This window comes from Nerophis lumbriciformis, linkage group LG09 (genome assembly GCF_033978685.3).
Source record: "Nerophis lumbriciformis linkage group LG09, RoL_Nlum_v2.1, whole genome shotgun sequence".
Classification (NCBI taxonomy): Eukaryota; Metazoa; Chordata; class Actinopteri; order Syngnathiformes; family Syngnathidae; genus Nerophis; species Nerophis lumbriciformis.
Window position 1 is genome coordinate 54,528,238 of NC_084556.2, and position 21,763 is coordinate 54,550,000.

Sequence of the window (21,763 nt, forward strand, 5' to 3'; positions counted from 1 at the left end):
AACTCGGTACTCGACCCATGCTAACTGTTAGCATGCAGATCCTTAAGCATAAAGACGACTCATATTCCCCCGTCGTGGTGGTCCTCACCAGGATGGTGGTGACGATGAGCGTTCTGTTGGCGAGGGAGTCGGTCACATTGGCGTTCTTCTCCCGCGCGGGTTTATCCACGAGGTTCATGCCTTTGTACGAGTTCCACGCGGCGATCTGAAAAGGCACAAAAGCGGCTTTAAAGTGGCGTACGGCACACGCCACACGGGGAAGAGGGCATCACAATCGGTCGGGAAGTTAGGGGGTCTGGGGGGGGGGCGGGGGGTCATGTGAGGACAATAAATGATCAAGTCTTTGGCAACACTCGCCATCACGCTGGATCAGACATGTGACAGCTGCTGGACCCGCAAATCCCCTGGCTGCTAAAGAGCAAGTTAAGTACACCAAACTCCATTCAAACAAAGCCAGGCCCTTTTTTTTTTTTACCGTTTTTGGACTATTTTTGGATGAAAACGACCTGTCTTTTGTAGCATGACGCTTCTTCATACTCAACTACTTCCTCTACAGGAAGTCTTAATTCCTGAAGGATGATATCTGAGGTCCCAAACATTTTGTGAAGCAGCATTTTCATATTTTTGGGGTCCCGAAAATGAAAATACAAAATTGGCCACCTTCAAAAATGGGGAAAAAAAATGAGCCCCTCCTACCAGTTTCACGTACCGACACGAAAATCGCCGGAGATGTCTACCATGACGGGACGCACATAAAAGTCTCAGAAAGCCATACCTGAAAACAAACCGGAATTCGGCCATCTTGGTTTTTGTCTTCCCATTTTTCGGCTAAAAAAAGGGGTCCTAATTTTACAAACTCCTCCTAGGGACTTTGACCGAATGAGTGGTGGTTAAACTTACAGATACTACACATATAGGCGATGATAAATTGTAAACACTTTTTTCTACGTCACAAGATGTGGGCGTGACACGGCGCCAAACCTGGCTCCGATGGTTTTTGGCCATTTTTCGACGGAAAAAAACCAGGTGAAATGTAACAAGAAAAAGTTGCAATGTTGACAGTTACTTTTCCAATTACTTCCCATCAAATATTACACTTTGAAATATTATTTGGGGAAAATATTACATATTTTATGTGTTTTATAGTTGCTGTTTTTTACAAAAAGGGCATGAAACAAAAATATGAAAAAATAATAAAAACGTATAATCGACAAAGAGAAGTTGATCTAGAAACGTTTAATTAAAAAATAAAATAAAAATAAAAACGTATGACTTATTTAAAACACTTTTACAAGTGGGGGCCCTTTTGAATCCCCAATAATTTTAGTGGGATTTTTTTCAAACTGTCCCTCAAAAAAAAAAAAAAAGAATCAAAATCAATGTTGTTATGAATTATAGACATATTCAAGGCTCCAATTATTTAACATCAAATATTCCACTTTGAAATATTTTGGGGAAAAGTTTTTTTTTTTTTTAATAAAAAAAGTTTTATTTGACAAAAAAGGCATGAAAAAACATAAAAAATAATAAAAAAATGTATAATTGACGGATAGATCTAAAGTTAATCCAAAGATTTAGGCCTTTAAAAAATTTCTAAATTAATTGGAACACTTTTTTTAGTGGGACCCTTTTGGATCCCCAGGAGTTATAGTGAGATTTTAAAAGAAACATTTTTACAGTCATTACTCAAAAATAATAATAATTTAAAATCAATATTGTTATGAATTATTGACATATTTAAGTCTCCAATTACTTCACATCAAATATTCCATTTTGAAATATTTTTGGGAAAAGCATTTTAAAAAAAGTTTTATTTGACAAAAAGGCATAAAAAAATACATAAAAAACAATACAAATTTATAATTGACAGATAGATCTGAAGTTAATCTAAAGATTTAAGCCTTAAAAAAATGTCTGATTTATTTGTAACACTTTTTTTAGTGGGACCCTTTTGGATCCCCGGGAGTTATAGTGAGATTTTTTATATTTTTTTTACAGTCATTGCTCAAAAATAATAATGAATTAAAATCAATATTGTTATGATTTATTAACCTATTTAACTCTCCAATTACTTCACATCAAATATTCCATTTTAAAATATTTTTGGGGAAAAGTATTTTTTTTTAAATAAAAAGTTTTATTTGACCAAAAAAGGCATTAAAAAAACCATAAAAAATAATAAAAATGTATAATTGACGGATAGATCTGAAGTTAATCTAAAGATTTAAGCCTTAAAAAAATGTCTGATTTATTTGTAACACTTTTTTAGTGGGACCCTTTTGGATCCCCAGGAGTTATAGTGAGATTTATTTATTTTTTTACAGTCATTGCTCAAAAATAATAATGAATTAAAATCAATATTGTTATGAATTATTGACATGTTTAAGGCTCCAATTACTTCACATCAAATATTTCACTTTGAAATATTTTTGGGGAAAAGTATTTAAAAAAAAAAAAAAAGTTTTATTTGACAAAAAAAGGCATGAAAAAATACATAAAAAATAATAAAAATGTATAATTCACTGATAGATCTGAAGTTTATCTAAAGATTTAAGCCTTAAAAAAATGTCTGATTTATTTGTAACACTTTTTTTAGTGGGACCCTTTTGGATCCCCAGGAGTTATAGTGAGATTTTTTTTTTTTTACAGTCATTACTCAAAAATAATAATAATTTAAAATCAATATTGTTATGAATTATTGACATATTTAAGTCTCCAATTACTTCACATCAAATATTCCATTTTGAAATATTTTTGGGAAAAGCATTTAAAAAAAAGTTTTATTTGACAAAAAAAGGCATAAAAAAAATACATAAAAAACAATACAAATTTATAATTGACGGATAGATCTGAAGTTAATCTCAAGATTTAAGCCTTAAAAAAATGTCTGATTTATTTGCAACACTTTTTTTAGTGGGACCCTTTTGGATCCCCAGGAGTTATAGTGAGATTTTTTTTTTTTTTACAGTCATTACTCAAAAATAATAATAATTTAAAATCAATATTGTTATGAATTATTGACATATTTAAGTCTCCAATTACTTCACATCAAATATTCCATTTTGAAATATTTTTGGGAAAAGCATTTAAAAAAAAGTTTTATTTGACAAAAAAAGGCATAAAAAAATACATAAAAAACAATACAAATTTATAATTGACGGATAGATCTGAAGTTAATCTCAAGATTTAAGCCTTAAAAAAATGTCTGATTTATTTGTAACACTTTTTTTAGTGGGACCCTTTTGGATCCCCAGGAGTTATAGTGAGATTTTTTTTTTTTTTTACAGTCATTACTCAAAAATAATAATAATTTAAAATCAATATTGTTATGAATTATTGACATATTTAAGTCTCCAATTACTTCACATCAAATATTCCATTTTGAAATATTTTTGGGAAAAGCATTTAAAAAAAAGTTTTATTTGACAAAAAAGGCATAAAAAAAATACATAAAAAACAATACAAATTTATAATTGACGGATAGATCTGAAGTTAATCTCAAGATTTAAGCCTTAAAAAAATGTCTGATTTATTTGTAACACTTTTTTTAGTGGGACCCTTTTGGATCCCCAGGAGTTATAGTGAGATTTTTTATATTTTCTTTACAGTCATTGCTCAAAAATAATAATGAATTAAAATCAATATTGTTATGAATTATAGACATATTTAAGGCTCCAATTACGTCACATCAAATATTTCACTTTGAAATATTTTTGGGGGAAAGTATTTGAAAAAAATACAAAGTTTTATTTGACAAAAAAGGCATGAAAAAATACATAAAAAAATAATAAAAATTTATAATTGACCGATAGATCTGAAGTTAATCTAAAGATTGAAGCCTTAAAAAAATGTCTGATTTATTTGTAACACTTTTTTTAGTGGGACCCTTTTGGATCCCCAGGAGTTATAGTGAGATTTTTTATTTTTTTTACAGTCATTACTCAAAAATAATAATAATTTACAATCAATATTGTTATGAATTATTGACATATTTAAGTCTCCAATTACTTCACATCAAATATTCCATTTTGAAATATTTTTGGGAAAAGCATTTAAAAAAAAAAAAAAGTTTTATTTGACAAAAAAGGCATAAAAAAATACATAAAAAACAATACAAATTTATAATTGACGGATAGATATGAAGTTAATCTAAAGATTTAAGCCTTAAAAAAATGTCTGATTTATTTGTAACACTTTTTTTAGTGGGACCCTTTTGGATCCCCAGGAGTTATAGTGAGATTTTTTTTTTTTTTTACAGTCATTACTCAAAAATAATAATAATTTAAAATCAATATTGTTATGAATTATTGACATATTTAAGTCTCCAATTACTTCACATCAAATATTCCATTTTGAAATATTTTTGGGAAAAGCATTTAAAAAAAAGTTTTATTTGACAAAAAAGGCATAAAAAAATACATAAAAAACAATACAAATTTATAATTGACAGATATATCTGAAGTTAATCTAAAGATTTAAGCCTTAAAAAAGTGTCTGATTTATTTGTAACACTTTTTTTACTGGGACCCTTTTGGATCCCCAGGAGTTATAGTGAGAGTTTTTTTTTTTTACAGTCATTACTCAAAAATAATAATAATTTAAAATCAATATTGTTATGAATTATTGACATATTTAAGTCTCCAATTACTTCACATCAAATATTCCATTTTGAAATATTTTTGGGAAAAGCATTTAAAAAAAAGTTTTATTTGACAAAAAAAGGCATTAAAAAAATACATAAAAAACAATACAAATTTATAATTGACGGAAAGATCTGAAGTAAATCTAAAGATTTAAGCCTTAAAAAAATGTCTGATTTATTTGTAACACTTTTTTAGTGGGACCCTTTTGGATCCCCAGGAGTTATAGTGAGATTTTTTTATATTTTTTTTACAGTCATTGCTCAAAAATAATAATGAATTAAAATCAATATTGTTATGAATTATTGACATATTTAAGGCTCCAATTACGTCACATCAAATATTTCACTTTGAAATATTTTTGGGGAAAAGTATTTGAAAAAAATGCATAGTTTTATTTGACAAAAAAGGCATGAAAAAATACATAAAAAAATAATAAAAATGTATAATCGACCTGAAGTTAATCTAAAGATTTAAGCCTTAAAAAAAATATTTATTTGTAACACTTTTTTTAGTGGGACCCTTTTGGATCCCCAGGAGTTATAGTGAGATTTATTTATTTTTTACAGTCATTACTCAAAAATAATAATGAATATTGTTATGAATTATTGACCTACTTAAGTCTCCAATTACTTCACATCAAATATTACTTTTTAAAATATTTTTTTGGGGGAAAATATTGTGTATTTTGTGTGTTTGCCATTTAAAAAACTAAGATTTCTTCAACAAAAAGGTCTAGAAACAAACAAAAACAACATAAAAATGTATAATTGACACATAGATCTGAAGTTGATCTAGAGATTTAAGCATTGAAAGTGAAAAATATATATATTGTTTAAATAATTTCAACAGTTGTATGAATGGGACCTTTTTGAATCCCTACATTTTTTTTGTGAGATTTAAAATGTTTTGTTTTTATTTTAAACTTTTTTTAATAACTTATACTTGACGAATACATCTGAAATTGATCATGAGATTTTGTTGAACGTTAAAAAAATCCCTTTATGACTTATATTTAACACTTCTATTAGTGGGTCAGTATGTTTTTTTTAACTGTCATTGCTCACAAAATAATAATGAATCAAAATCAATGTTATGAATCATTGACATATTCAAAGATTCACATTTAATATTCCACTTTGAGATTTTTGGTGTGTTTTTGCCATAAAATAGCAGAATTTGTTCTTTTTTTTACAAAAGGAGCATAACACATGAAAAAAAAAATGTGTCTAGTTATTTAAGCTTTAAAAGTAAAAAAAAAACAAAAAAAAAAACACCCAAAAGCAGTGAAGTTGTCACGTTGTGTAAATGGTAAATAAAAACAAAATATAATGATTTGCAAATCCTTTTCAACGTGAATAGACTGCAAAGACAAGATATTTCATGCTCACACTGAGAAACTTTGCTATTTTTTGCAAATATTAGCTCATTTTGAATTTGATGCCTGCAACGTGTTTCAAAAAAGCTGGCACAAGTGGCAAAAAAGACTGAGCAAGTTGAGGAATGCTCATCAAAGACTTATTTGGAACATGCCACAGGTGAGCAGGCTAATTGGGAACAGGTGGGTGCCGTGATTGGGTATAAAAGCAGCTTCCGTGAAATGCTCAGTCATTCACAAACAAGGACGGGGGCGAGGGTCACCACTTTGTCAACAAATGCCTGAGCAAATTGTTTAAGAACGACATTTCTCAACAAGGAATTTAGGGATTTCACCATCTACGCTCCGTAATATCATCAAAATGTTCAGAGAATCTGGCGATGATATTACGGACCTTGGATACCCTCAGGCGGTACTGCATGAAAAAGCGACACCAGTGTGTAAAGGATATCACCACATGGGCTCAGGAACACTTCAGAAAACCGCTGTCAGTAACTACAGTCAATCGCTACATCTGTAAGTGCAAGTTAAAACGCTACTATGCAAAGCCACAGCCATTTATCAACAACACCCAGAATCTAAGATGGTGTTCCGTGGTTTGATAGAGCTGAAGTTGATCAAAATAATAAGTAAGACTTATGTTTTGTTTTGTTTTCTGACTGAGACCCTTACGGTTCGCCGGTACCGAACTTGAGGAGATCCCTAAAAGTAAAAAAAAAAAAATCTATATATTGTATTGCCTTTGGAAATCCAAAAATACCAAAATGTTTGGACACCCCTGCTATCGTGTGTAACGTCAAGGTGTGCGAGGGAGAGGAGGAGCAAGGAGGACAGGGATCGGTTTTAAGACCAACGTGGAAACAAACCTTCATCCACCTCTTGGTGAGGCGACTTCCGGCCTCCGTGACGCCCTGAGTGACAGTGACAACCAGCCGCGTCATTGACTTCTAACGCTCATGAGTCACGGTGGCATGCAGCAATGCATGCTGGGAAGCGCGCTCACCCTGGCAGTGCCGTCCTCCTTGAGGCTGATGATGTCCAGGTCGAAGTTTCTCCGCAGGCCGTCGGACTTGTTGAGGACGATGTGACCCGTCAGCCCGTCCCACTGGGCCTGCGGGAGGGGTCACAACTTTAGGGAAAATGTTCCTAATTAGCTTACATGCTAGTGTAAAACGTTAGCATGCTAACATTAACATGCTAACATTAACATGCTAACAGGGGAAAAAGTTAGCACACTTCTAAGATGGTTCCAAATAACGAAATACATGATTTTAAGGGTAAAATGTTCATAATTAGCTTACAAGCTAGTATAAAATTTTAGCATGCTAACATTAACGTGCTAACAGGGAAACAGCTAGCACATTTCCAAGATGGTTTCAAATAAACAGAATCCATGATTTTAAGGGTAAAATGTTCCTAATTAGCTTACATGCTAGTATGAAACGTTAGCATGCTAACATTAACATGCTAACAGGGGAAAAAGTTAGCACACTTCTAAGATGGTTCCAAATAACGAAATACATGATTTTAAGGGTAAAATGTTCATAATTAGCTTACAAGCTAGTATAAAATGTTAGCATGCTACATTAACGTGCTAACAGGGGAACAGCTAGCACATTTCTAAGATGGTTTCAAATAAACAGAATCCATGATTTTAAGGGTAAAACGTTCATAATTAGCTTACATGCTGGTGTGAAACATTGGCATGCTAACAGGGAAACAGCTAGCAGATTTCTAAGATGGTTTTAAATAACAAAATCCATGATTTTAAGGGTAAAATGTTCCTAATTAGCTTACATGCTAGTATAAAACGTCAGCATGCTAACATTAACATGCTAACAGGGGAAAAAGTTAGCACACTTCTAAGATGGTTCCAAATAACGAAATACATGATTTTAAGGGTAAAATGTTCATAATTAGCTTACAAGCTAGTATAAAATGTTAGCATGCTAACATTAACGTGCTAACAGGGGAACAGCTAGCACATTTCTAAGACGGTTTCAAATAAACAGAATCCATGATTTTAAGGGTAAAATGTTCATAATTAGCTTACATGCTGGTGTGAAACATTAGCATGCTAACATTAACATGCTAACAGGGGAAAAAGTTAGCACACTTCTAAGATGGTTCCAAATAACGAAATACATGATTTTAAGGGTAAAATGTTCATAATTAGCTTACAAGCTAGTATAAAATGTTAGCATGCTAACATTAACGTGCTAACAGGGGAACAGCTAGCACATTTCTAAGATGGTTTCAAATAAACAGAATCCATGATTTTAAGGGTAAAACGTTCATAATTAGCTTACATGCTGGTGTGAAACATTAGCATGCTAACATTAACATGCTAACAGGGAAACAGCTAGCACACTTCTAAGATGGTTTTAAATAACAAAATCCATGATTTTAAGGGTAAAATGTTCATAATTAGCTTACAAGCTAGTATAAAATGTTAGCATGCTACATTAACGTGCTAACAGGGGAACAGCTAGCACATTTCTAAGATGGTTTCAAATAAACAGAATCCATGATTTTAAGGGTAAAACGTTCATAATTAGCTTACATGCTGGTGTGAAACATTGGCATGCTAACAGGGAAACAGCTAGCACATTTCTAAGATGGTTTTAAATAACAAAATCCATGATTTTAAGGGTAAAATGTTCCTAATTAGCTTACATGCTAGTATAATACGTTAGCATGCTAACATTAACATGCTAGCAGGGTAAAAAGTTAGCACACTTCTAAGATGGTTCCAAATAATGAAATACATGATTTTAAGGGTAAAATGTTCATAATTAGCTTACAAGCTAGTATAAAATGTTAGCATGCTAACATTAACGTGCTAACAGGGGAACAGCTAGCACATTTCTAAGACGGTTTCAAATAAACAGAATCCATGATTTTAAGGGTAAAATGTTCATAATTAGCTTACATGCTGGTGTGAAACATTAGCATGCTAACATTAACATGCTAACAGGGGAAAAAGTTAGCACACTTCTAAGATGGTTCCAAATAACGAAATACATGATTTTAAGGGTAAAATGTTCATAATTAGCTTACAAGCTAGTATAAAATGTTAGCATGCTAACATTAACGTGCTAACAGGGGAACAGCTAGCACATTTCTAAGATGGTTTCAAATAAACAGAATCCATGATTTTAAGGGTAAAACGTTCATAATTAGCTTACATGCTGGTGTGAAACATTAGCATGCTAACATTAACATGCTAACAGGGAAACAGCTAGCACACTTCTAAGATGGTTTTAAATAACAAAATCCATGATTTTAAGGGTAAAATGTTCATAATTAGCTTACAAGCTAGTATAAAATGTTAGCATGCTACATTAACGTGCTAACAGGGGAACAGCTAGCACATTTCTAAGATGGTTTCAAATAAACAGAATCCATGATTTTAAGGGTAAAACGTTCATAATTAGCTTACATGCTGGTGTGAAACATTGGCATGCTAACAGGGAAACAGCTAGCACATTTCTAAGATGGTTTTCAATAACAAAATCCATGATTTTAAGGGTAAAATGTTCCTAATTAGCTTACATGCTAGTATAAAACGTTAGCATGCTAACATTAACATGCTAACAGGGGAAAAAGTTAGCACACTTCTAAGATGGTTCCAAATAACGAAATACATGATTTTAAGGGTAAAATATTAATAATCAGCTTACAAGCTAGTATAAAATGTTAGCATGCTAACATTAACGTGCTAACAGGGGAACAGCTAGCACATTTCCAAGATGGTTTCAAATAAACAGAATCCATGATTTTAAGGGTAAAACGTTCATAATTAGCTTACATGCTGGTGTGAAACATTGGCATGCTAACAGGGAAACAGCTAGCACATTTCTAAGATGGTTTTAAATAACAAAATCCACGATTTTAAGGGTAAAATGTTCCTAATTAGCTTACATGCTAGTATGAAACGTTAGCATGCTAACATTAACATGCTAGCAGGGGAAAAAGTTAGCACACTTCTAAGATGGTTCCAAATAACGAAATACATGATTTTAAGGGTAAAATGTTCATAATTAGCTTACAAGCTAGTATAAAATGTTAGCATGCTAACATTAACGTGCTAACAGGGAACAGCTAGCACATTTCTAAGATGGTTTCAAATAAACAAAATCCATGATTTTAAGGGTAAAACGTTCATAATTAGCTTACATGCTGGTGTGAAACATTAGCATGCTAACATTAACATGCTAACAGGGAAACAGCTAGCACACTTCTAAGATGGTTTTAAATAACAAAATCCATGATTTTAAGGGTAAAATGTTCATAATTAGCTTACATGCTAGTATAAATGCTAACATAAACATGCTAACAGGGGAACAGCTAGCATACTTGGAAGATGGTTGCAAGTGTGTGGATGTTGGAACGGTTGAAATTGGTTGAGAAATGTGGGATATGAAGAGGTTTTTATATTGGTCATTCATTGCCAGTGGGAAGAAATTCCTGGAAATTCCAGGAAAACCAGTATATATTGGGAAAGGGAAAACGTGTTTTGCCTTTGATATCTCAAAGGAGTTGTGTGTGTGGATGGTTGAAAGGTGAATCGGGTAATAAATGGCGCAACATTTTGCGAATTTGTGGCATTGTGGAATGTTGAATGTATCCTGGAAATTTGGGAATTTCTGAAAAAACGGCAATTTTGGAAAATATTGATAAGAACACAATTGTCCTAGATGATATGAATGGGTTGGTGTTGGAATTCTTTGGATCGGTTGAAAAATGTTGACGTAGTAACAGTTTTAATTGAGAATTGGTATTTTTCGGAATTCCTGGAATTTCGGAAAAAAATATGTGAATTTTTAAGAAAAATAAAAAAGGTAACTTTATTGTCCTGTTTACAGGAAATGTTTTGATGGTGGAATGGTTTGAACTAGTTGAAAAATGTGGATTGTGAGACCTAAAGAAAATGGTACAATTAGGGCTTTCAAAAACCGGGAATTCTGGGAGTACCTGGAATTTTTTGGAACCCGGAAATTTACCAGGATGTGAGTTTGAGCGTTTTGATGAGTGTTGAAGGTGGAATGGCTTAAATTGGTTGAAAAATGGGGAAATTGTGGAAGTTTAAATAATATTGCCCATTCATTTTCAGTTGGAAACATTTCCCGGAAAACTGGAAATCATGGGAATTTTTTGAAGAAGTCCTAAAGTTTCCTGAAGGGACAGAATATTTTGAAGTTGGAACGGTGTGAATCAGAGTCAAACCGAATGAAGCCGAAAAAAAGGGTAAAATTAGGGCTTTCAAAAACCGGGAACTCTGGGAGTACCCGGAATTCTTTGGAACCTGGAAATTTGCTAGTTTCAATTACCAGGATTAGTTTTGAGCATTTTGATGAGTGTTGAAAGTGGAACGGCTTGAATTGGTTGAAAAATTAGGAAATTGTGGAAGTTTAAACAATATTGCCTGTTAATTTTCATTTGGAAAAAATTTCCTGGAAATCCTGGAAATTTGTTGCAGAAGTCCTAAAGATTTCTGAAGGGACTGAAAATGTTGAAGTTGAAACGGTGTGAATCAGAGCCAAACCGAATGAAGCCGAAAAAAAGGGTAAAATTAGGGCTTTCAAAAACCGGGATTTGTGGGAGTACCTGGAATTTTTTGAAACCTGGAAATGTACTAGTTTTAACTACCAGGATGACTGGTATTCTGGGAAGGTGGAATGGCTTAAATTGGTTAAAAAATGGGGAAATTGTGGACGTTTAAATAATATTGCCCATTCATTTTCAGTTGGAAACATTTCCCGGAAAACTGGAAATCATGGGAATTTTTTGAAGAAGTCCTAAAGTTTCCTGAAGGGACAGAATATTTTGAAGTTGGAACGGTGTGAATCAGAGTCAAACCGAATGAAGCCGAAAAAAGGGTAAAATTAGGGCTTTCAAAAACCGGGATTTCTGGGAGTACCCGGAATTCTTTGGAACCTGGAAATTTGCTAGTTTCAATTACCAGGATTAGTTTTGAGCATTTTGATGAGTGTTGAAAGTGGAACGGCTTGAATTGGTTGAAAAATTAGGAAATTGTGGAAGTTTAAACAATATTGCCTGTTAATTTTCATTTGGAAAAAAATTCCTGGAAATCCTGGAAATTTGTTGCAGAAGTCCCAAAGATTTCTGAAGGGACTGAACATTTTGAAGTTGAAACGGTGTGAATCAGAGCCATATCGAATGAAGCCGAAAAAAAGGGTAAAATTAGGGCTTTCAAAAACCGGGATTTGTGGGAGTACCTGGAATTTTTTGAAACCTGGAAATGTACTAGTTTTAACTACCAGGATGACTGGTATTCTGGGAAGGTGGAATGGCTTAAATTGGTTAAGAAATGGGGAAATTGTGGAAGTTTAAATAATTTTGCCCATTCATTTTCAGTTGGAAACATTTCCCGGAAAACTGGAAATCATGGGAATTTTTTGAAGAAGTCCTAAAGTTTCCTGAAGGGACAGAATATTTTGAAGTTGGAACGGTGTGAATCAAAGTCAAACCGAATGAAGCCGAAAAAAGGGTAAAATTAGGGCTTTCAAAAACCGGGATTTCTGGGAGTACCCGGGATTCTTTGGAACCTGGAAATTTGCTAGTTTCAATTACCAGGATTAGTTTTGAGCATTTTGATGAGTGTTGAAAGTGGAACGGCTTGAATTGGTTGAAAAATGAGGAAATTGTGGAAGTTTAAACAATATTGCCTGTTAATTTTCATTTGGAAAAAATTTCCTGGAAATCCTGGAAATTTGTTGCAGAAGTCCCAAAGATTTCTGAAGGGACTGAAAATTTTGAAGTTGAAACGGTGTGTGAATCAGAGCCAAACCGAATGAAGCCGAAAAAAAGGGTAAAATTAGGGCTTTCAAAAACCGGGATTTGTGGGAGTACCTGGAATTTTTTGAAACCTGGAAATGTACTAGTTTTAACTACCAGGATGACTGGTATTCTGGGAAGGTGGAATGGCTTAAATTGGTTAAAAAATGGGGAAATTGTGGACGTTTAAATAATATTGCCCATTCATTTTCAGTTGGAAACATTTCCCGGAAAACTGGAAATCATGGGAATTTTTTGAAGAAGTCCTAAAGTTTCCTGAAGGGACAGAATATTTTGAAGTTGGAACGGTGTGAATCAGAGTCAAACCGAATGAAGCCGAAAAAAGGGTAAAATTAGGGCTTTCAAAAACCGGGATTTCTGGGAGTACCCGGAATTCTTTGGAACCTGGAAATTTGCTAGTTTCAATTACCAGGATTAGTTTTGAGCATTTTGATGAGTGTTGAAAGTGGAACGGCTTGAATTGGTTGAAAAATTAGGAAATTGTGGAAGTTTAAACAATATTGCCTGTTAATTTTCATTTGGAAAAAATTTCCTGGAAATCCTGGAAATTTGTTGCAGAAGTCCCAAAGATTTCTGAAGGGACTGAACATTTTGAAGTTGAAACGGTGTGAATCAGAGCCATATCGAATGAAGCCGAAAAAAAGGGTAAAATTAGGGCTTTCAAAAACCGGGATTTGTGGGAGTACCTGGAATTTTTTGAAACCTGGAAATGTACTAGTTTTAACTACCAGGATGACTGGTATTCTGGGAAGGTGGAATGGCTTAAATTGGTTAAGAAATGGGGAAATTGTGGAAGTTTAAATAATTTTGCCCATTCATTTTCAGTTGGAAACATTTCCCGGAAAACTGGAAATCATGGGAATTTTTTGAAGAAGTCCTAAAGTTTCCTGAAGGGACAGAATATTTTGAAGTTGGAACGGTGTGAATCAAAGTCAAACCGAATGAAGCCGAAAAAAGGGTAAAATTAGGGCTTTCAAAAACCGGGATTTCTGGGAGTACCCGGGATTCTTTGGAACCTGGAAATTTGCTAGTTTCAATTACCAGGATTAGTTTTGAGCATTTTGATGAGTGTTGAAAGTGGAACGGCTTGAATTGGTTGAAAAATGAGGAAATTGTGGAAGTTTAAACAATATTGCCTGTTAATTTTCATTTGGAAAAAATTTCCTGGAAATCCTGGAAATTTGTTGCAGAAGTCCCAAAGATTTCTGAAGGGACTGAAAATTTTGAAGTTGAAACGGTGTGTGAATCAGAGCCAAACCGAATGAAGCCGAAAAAAAGGGTAAAATTAGGGCTTTCAAAAACCGGGATTTGTGGGAGTACCTGGAATTTTTTGAAACCTGGAAATGTACTAGTTTTAACTACCAGGATGACTGGTATACTGGGAAGGTGGAATGGCTTAAATTGGTTAAAAAATGGGGAAATTGTGGACGTTTAAATAATATTGCCCATTCATTTTCAGTTGGAAACATTTCCCGGAAAACTGGAAATCATGGGAATTTTTTGAAGAAGTCCTAAAGTTTCCTGAAGGGACAGAATATTTTGAAGTTGGAACGGTGTGAATCAGAGTCAAACCGAATGAAGCCGAAAAAAGGGTAAAATTAGGGCTTTCAAAAACCGGGAATTCTGGGAGTACTCGGAATTCTTTGGAACCTGGAAATTTGCTAGTTTCAATTACCAGGATTAGTTTTGAGCATTTTGATGAGTGTTGAAAGTGGAACGGCTTGAATTGGTTGAAAAATTAGGAAATTGTGGAAGTTTAAACAATATTGCCTGTTAATTTTCATTTGGAAAGAAATTCCTGGAAATCCTGGAAATTTGTTGCAGAAGTCCCAAAGATTTCTGAAGGGACTGAAAATTTTTAAGTTGAAACGGTGTGAATCAGAGCCAAACCGAATGAAGCCGAAAAAAAGGGTAAAATTAGGGCTTTCAAAAACCGGGATTGTGGGAGTACCTGGAATTTTTTGGAACCTGGAAATGTACTAGTTTTAACTACCAGGATGAGTTTTGAGCGTTTTAATGAGTGTTGAAAGTGGAATGGCTTGACTTGAGTGAAAAATTGGGAAATTGTGGAAGTTCAAACAATATTGCCCGTTCATTTTCAATTGGAAACATTTCCCGGAAAACTGGAAATCCTGGAAATTTGTTGCAGGATTCCCAAAGATTTCTGAAGGGACTAAACATTTTGAAGTTGAAACGGTGTGAAGCAGAGCCAAACCGAATGAAGCCGAAAAAAATGGTAAAATTAGGGCTTTCAAAAACCGGGAATTCTGGGAGTACCTGGAATTCTTTGGAACCTGGAAATGTACTAGTTTCAACTACCAGGATGAGTTTTGAGCGTTTTGATGAGTGTTGAAGGTGGAACGGCTTGAATTGATTGAAAAATTAGGAAATTGTGGAAGTTTAAACAATATTGCCTGTTAATTTTCATTTGGAAAAAAAATTCCTGGAAAACTGGAAATCCTGGAAATTTTTTGCAGAAGTCCCAAAGATTTCTGAAGGGACTGAACATTTTGAAGTTGAAACGGTGTGAATCAGAGCCAAATCGAATGAAGCCGAGAAAAAAAAGGGTAAAATTAGGGCTTTCAAAAACCGGGATTTGTGGGAGTACCTGGAATTTTTTGGAACCTGGAAATTTACTAGTTTCAACTACCAGGATGAGTTTTGAGCGTTTTAATGAGTGTTGAAAGTGGAATGGCTTGACTTGAGTGAAAAATGGGGAAATTGTGGAAGTTTAAACAATATTGCCCGTTCATTTTCAATTGGAAACATTTCCCGGAAAACTGGAAATCCTGGAAATTTGTTGCAGGATTCCCAAAGATTTCTGAAGGGACTAAACATTTTGAAGTTGAAACGGTGTGAAGCAGAGCCAAACCGAATAAAGCCGAAAAAATGGTAAAATTAGGGCTTTCAAAAACCGGGAATTCTGGGAATACCTGGAATTCTTTGGAATACCTGGAATTCTTGGGAACCTGGAAATTTACTAGTTTCAACTACCAGGATGAGATTTGAGCATTTTATTGAGTGTTGAAGGTGGACCGGCTTGAATTGGTTGAAAAATTAGGAAATTGTGGAAGTTTAAACAATATTGCCTGTTCATTTTCAATTGGAAAATGTTCCTGGAAAACTGGGAATCCTGGAAATTCGTTGCAGAAGTCCTAAATATTTCTGAAGGGACTAAACATTTTGAAGTTGAAACGGTGTGAAGCAGAGCCAAACCGAATGAAGCCGAAAAAAAGGGTAAAATTAGGGCTTTCAAAAACCGGGATTTGTGGGAGTACCTGGAATTTTTGGGAACCTGGAAATGTACTAGTTTTAACTACCAGGATGAGTTTTGAGTGTTTTAATGAGTGTTGAAAGTGGAATGGCTTGACTTGAGTGAAAAATGGGGAAATTGTGGAAGTTTAAACAATATTGCCCGTTCATTTTCAATTGGAAACATTTCCCGGAAAACTGGAAATCCTGGAAATTTGTTGCAGGATTCCCAAAGATTTCTGAAGGGACTAAACATTTTGAAGTTGAAACGGTGTGAAGCAGAGCCAAACCGAATAAAGCCGAAAAAAAATGGTAAAATTAGGGCTTTCAAAAACCGGGAATTCTGGGAATACCTGGAATTCTTTGGAACCTGGAAATTTACTAGTTTCAACTACCAGGATGAGTTTTGAGCATTTTATTGAGTGTTGAAGGTGGACCGGTTTGAATTAGTTGAAAAATGTGGATTGTGAGACCTAAAGAAAATGGTACAATTAGGGCTTTCAAAAACCGGGAATTCTGGAAGTACCTGGAATTTTTTGGAACCCGGAAATTTACCAGGATGAGTTTGAGCGTTTTGATGAGTGTTGAAGGTGGAATGGCTTAAATTGGTTGAAAAATGGGGAAATTGTGGAAGTTTAAATAATATTGCCCATTCATTTTCAGTTGGAAACATTTCCCGGAAAACTGGAAATCATGGGAATTTTTTGAAGAAGTCCTAAAGTTTCCTGAAGGGAAACCGAATGAAGCCGAAAAAAAGGGTAAAATTAGGGCTTTCAAAAACCGGGATTTCTGGGAGTACCCGGAATTCTTTGGAACCTGGAAATTTGCTAGTTTCAATTACCAGGATTAGTTTTGAGCATTTTGATGAGTGTTGAAAGTGGAACGGCTTGAATTGGTTGAAAAATGAGGAAATTGTGGAAGTTTAAACAATATTGCCTGTTAATTTTCATTTGGAAAAAAATTCCTGGAAATCCTGGAAATTTGTTGCAGAAGTCCCAAAGATTTCTGAAGGGACTGAAAATTTTGAAGTTGAAACGGTGTGTGAATCAGAGCCAAACCGAATGAAGCCGAAAAAAAAGGGTAAAATTAGGGCTTTCAAAAACCGGGATTTGTGGGAGTACCTGGAATTTTTTGAAACCTGGAAATGTACTAGTTTTAACTACCAGGATGACTGGTATTCTGGGAAGGTGGAATGGCTTAAATTGGTTAAAAAATGGGGAAATTGTGGACGTTTAAATAATATTGCCCATTCATTTTCAGTTGGAAACATTTCCCGGAAAACTGGAAATCATGGGAATTTTTTGAAGAAGTCCTAAAGTTTCCTGAAGGGACAGAATATTTTGAAGTTGGAACGGTGTGAATCAGAGTCAAACCGAATGAAGCCGAAAAAAAAGGGTAAAATTAGGGCTTTCAAAAACCGGGAATTCTGGGAGTACTCGGAATTCTTTGGAACCTGGAAATTTGCTAGTTTCAATTACCAGGATTAGTTTTGAGCATTTTGATGAGTGTTGAAAGTGGAACGGCTTGAATTGGTTGAAAAATTAGGAAATTGTGGAAGTTTAAACAATATTGCCTGTTAATTTTCATTTGGAAAGAAATTCCTGGAAATCCTGGAAATTTGTTGCAGAAGTCCCAAAGATTTCTGAAGGGACTGAAAATTTTTAAGTTGAAACGGTGTGTGAATCAGAGCCAAACCGAATGAAGCCGAAAAAAAGGGTAAAATTAGGGCTTTCAAAAACCGGGATTGTGGGAGTACCTGGAATTTTTTGGAACCTGGAAATGTACTAGTTTTAACTACCAGGATGAGTTTTGAGCGTTTTAATGAGTGTTGAAAGTGGAATGGCTTGACTTGAGTGAAAAATTGGGAAATTGTGGAAGTTCAAACAATATTGCCCGTTCATTTTCAATTGGAAACATTTCCCGGAAAACTGGAAATCCTGGAAATTTGTTGCAGGATTCCCAAAGATTTCTGAAGGGACTAAACATTTTGAAGTTGAAACGGTGTGAAGCAGAGCCAAACCGAATGAAGCCGAAAAAAATGGTAAAATTAGGGCTTTCAAAAACCGGGAATTCTGGGAGTACCTGGAATTCTTTGGAACCTGGAAATTTACTAGTTTCAACTACCAGGATGAGTTTTGAGCGTTTTGATGAGTGTTGAAGGTGGAACGGCTTGAATTGATTGAAAAATTAGGAAATTGTGGAAGTTTAAACAATATTGCCTGTTAATTTTCATTTGGAAAAAAATTCCTGGAAAACTGGAAATCCTGGAAATTTTTTGCAGAAGTCCCAAAGATTTCTGAAGGGACTGAACATTTTGAAGTTGAAACGGTGTGAATCAGAGCCAAATCTAATGAAGCCGAAAAAAAAGGGTAAAATTAGGGCTTTCAAAAACCGGGATTTGTGGGAGTACCTGGAATTTTTGGGAACCTGGAAATTTACTAGTTTCAACTACCAGGATGAGTTTTGAGCGTTTTAATGAGTGTTGAAAGTGGAATGGCTTGACTTGAGTGAAAAATGGGGAAATTGTGGAAGTTTAAACAATATTGCCCGTTCATTTTCAATTGGAAACATTTCCCGGAAAACTGGAAATCCTGGAAATTTGTTGCAGGATTCCCAAAGATTTCTGAAGGGACTAAACATATTGAAGTTGAAACGGTGTGAAGCAGAGCCAAACCGAATGAAGCCGAAAAAAATGGTAAAATTAGGGCTTTCAAAAACCGGGAATTCTGGGAGTACCTGGAATTCTTTGGAACCTGGAAATTTACTAGTTTCAACTACCAGGATGAGTTTTGAGCGTTTTAATGAGTGTTGAAAGTGGAATGGCTTGACTTGAGTGAAAAATTGGGAAATTGTGGAAGTTCAAACAATATTGCCCGTTCATTTTCAATTGGAAACATTTCCCGGAAAACTGGAAATCCTGGAAATTTGTTGCAGGATTCCCAAAGATTTCTGAAGGGACTAAACATTTTGAAGTTGAAACGGTGTGAAGCAGAGCCAAACCGAATGAAGCCAAAAAAAATGGTAAAATTAGGGCTTTCAAAAACCGGGAATTCTGGGAGTACCTGGAATTCTTTGGAACCTGGAAATTTACTAGTTTCAACTACCAGGATGAGTTTTGAGCGTTTTGATGAGTGTTGAAGGTGGAACGGCTTGAATTGATTGAAAAATTAGGAAATTGTGGAAGTTTAAACAATATTGCCTGTTAATTTTCATTTGGAAAAAAATTCCTGGAAAACTGGAAATCCTGGAAATTTTTTGCAGAAGTCCCAAAGATTTCTGAAGGGACTGAACATTTTGAAGTTGAAACGGTGTGAATCAGAGCCAAATCTAATGAAGCCGAAAAAAAAGGGTAAAATTAGGGCTTTCAAAAACCGGGATTTGTGGGAGTACCTGGAATTTTTGGGAACCTGGAAATTTACTAGTTTCAACTACCAGGATGAGTTTTGAGCGTTTTAATGAGTGTTGAAAGTGGAATGGCTTGACTTGAGTGAAAAATGGGGAAATTGTGGAAGTTTAAACAATATTGCCCGTTCATTTTCAATTGGAAACATTTCCCGGAAAACTGGAAATCCTGGAAATTTGTTGCAGGATTCCCAAAGATTTCTGAAGGGACTAAACATATTGAAGTTGAAACGGTGTGAAGCAGAGCCAAACCGAATAAAGCCGAAAAAATGGTAAAATTAGGGCTTTCAAAAACCGGGAATTCTGGGAATACCTGGAATTCTTTGGAACCTGGAAATTTACTAGTTTCAACTACCAAGATGAGTTTTGAGCATTTTATTGAGTGTTGAAGGTGGACCGGTTTGAATTAGTTGAAAAATGTGGATTGTGAGACCTAAAGAAAATGGTACAATTAGGGCTTTCAAAAACCGGGAATTCTGGAAGTACCTGGAATTTTTTGGAACCCGGAAATTTACCAGGATGAGTTTGAGCGTTTTGATGAGTGTTGAAGGTGGAATGGCTTAAATTGGTTGAAAAATGGGGAAATTGTGGAAGTTTAAATAATATTGCCCATTCATTTTCAGTTGGAAACATTTCCCGGAAAACTGGAAATCATGGGAATTTTTTGAAGAAGTCCTAAAGTTTCCTGAAGGGACAGAATATTTTGAAGTTGGAACGGTGTGAATCAGAGTCAAACCGAATGAAGCCGAAAAAAAGGGTAAAATTAGGGCTTTCAAAAACCGGGAACTCTGGGAGTACCCGGAATTCTTTGGAACCTGGAAATTTGCTAGTTTCAATTACCAGGATTAGTTTTGAGCATTTTGATGAGTGTTGAAAGTGGAACGGCTTGAATTGGTTGAAAAATTAGGAAATTGTGGAAGTTTAAACAATATTGCCTGTTAATTTTCATTTGGAAAAAATTTCCTGGAAATCCTGGAAATTTGTTGCAGAAGTCCCAAAGATTAATGAAGGGACTGAACATTTTGAAGTTGAAACAGTGTGAAGCAGAGCCAAACTGAATAAAGCCGAAAAAAATGGTAAAATTAGGGCTTTCAAAAACCGGGAATTCTGGGAATACCGGGAATTCTGGGAATACCTGGAATTCTTTGGAACCTGGAAATTTACTAGTTTCAACTACCAGGATTTGAGCATTTTATTGAGTGTTGAAGGTGGACCGGCTTGAATTGGTTGAAAAATTAGGAAATTGTGGAAATTTAAACAATATTGCCGGTTCATTTTCAATTGGAAAATTGTCCTGGAAAACTGGGAATCCTGGAAATTCGCTGCAGAAGTCCTAAATATTTCTGAAGGGACTAAACATTTTGAAGTTGAAACGGTGTGAAGCAGAGCCAAACCGAAAAAAAAGGGTAAAATTAGGGCTTTCAAAAACAGAGAATTCTGAGAGTACCTGGAATTCTTTGGAACCTGGAAATTTACTAGTTTCGATTTTCACGTTCATACGTGAAACTGGGAGGCGGGGCTAATTTATTTTCAAATTTTTTAAATTTCATTTTCGGCACCCCAATATTATATATTATAATATTACAACCGTACACCTCAGAATCATATAACTTGGTACTTGATACACGCTAACTGTTAGCATGCTAACTCTAGCATGTTTGCATTCCTGAAACATTTTAGCGGTGGGTCCAAGGGGGAGGCGAGGTCCTGTTAAACGCTGCTCGCGGATTTAATTTATACTGTATTTACGCTTCAAACAGGTTACTTTTGTGATTGATGCTGTATTACTGCCTTTCCCCATTGTTTAACCCAAAACCTTCCCATTCACAATCAGACAGAGTTGAGTTGGAGTTAGTCCCGACCTGACTCGCTCAAGAGCTTCCGAAACGGACTTGTGAGGAGACACTGACCTCCTTGAAGAGGTTCATGAAGCGCGGGCCAAAGCGCCAAGGTTTATGGCGGTGACACTGCAGGGAGCTGACCGTCATCTGGGTGGCACGCTGTGACGCCACAGAGACCATGAACACGGCGTCGTACATCAAGGCGGCGTCCGTCTGTGGGAGGGGTTTAGAAAGACCATTTCACTCCAAATTCCATTGAAAAGGTTTCAATAGTTGATGCAGTTCACAAAAATATATTTTTGCTAACATGAAAAAAGACGTTTGGGAAAATTAAAAGCAGTTTTCCACAGGACTACAATTATGTTTGGGTTTTAAAAAAAATATTTCTGACTTATTTAAAACACTTTTACAAGTGTGGCCTTTTTGAA

At 34.8% G+C, this 21,763-nt stretch overlaps 1 protein-coding gene across 1 annotated transcript in view; it reads right to left on the reverse strand.

Moving 5' to 3' along the window:
* grik1a (glutamate receptor, ionotropic, kainate 1a) overlaps positions 1-21,763 on the reverse strand; it is a 77,826-nt gene that overhangs the window by 29,456 nt on the left and 26,607 nt on the right. The window contains exons 7-10 of the mRNA XM_061962862.2: positions 21,405-21,548; positions 7,022-7,129; positions 6,885-6,929; positions 89-205 (exon numbers count right to left, since the gene is read on the reverse strand). Coding sequence (XP_061818846.1) covers positions 89-205; positions 6,885-6,929; positions 7,022-7,129; positions 21,405-21,548 — 414 coding nt within the window. The remainder of the gene's footprint in view (positions 1-88; positions 206-6,884; positions 6,930-7,021; positions 7,130-21,404; positions 21,549-21,763) is intronic.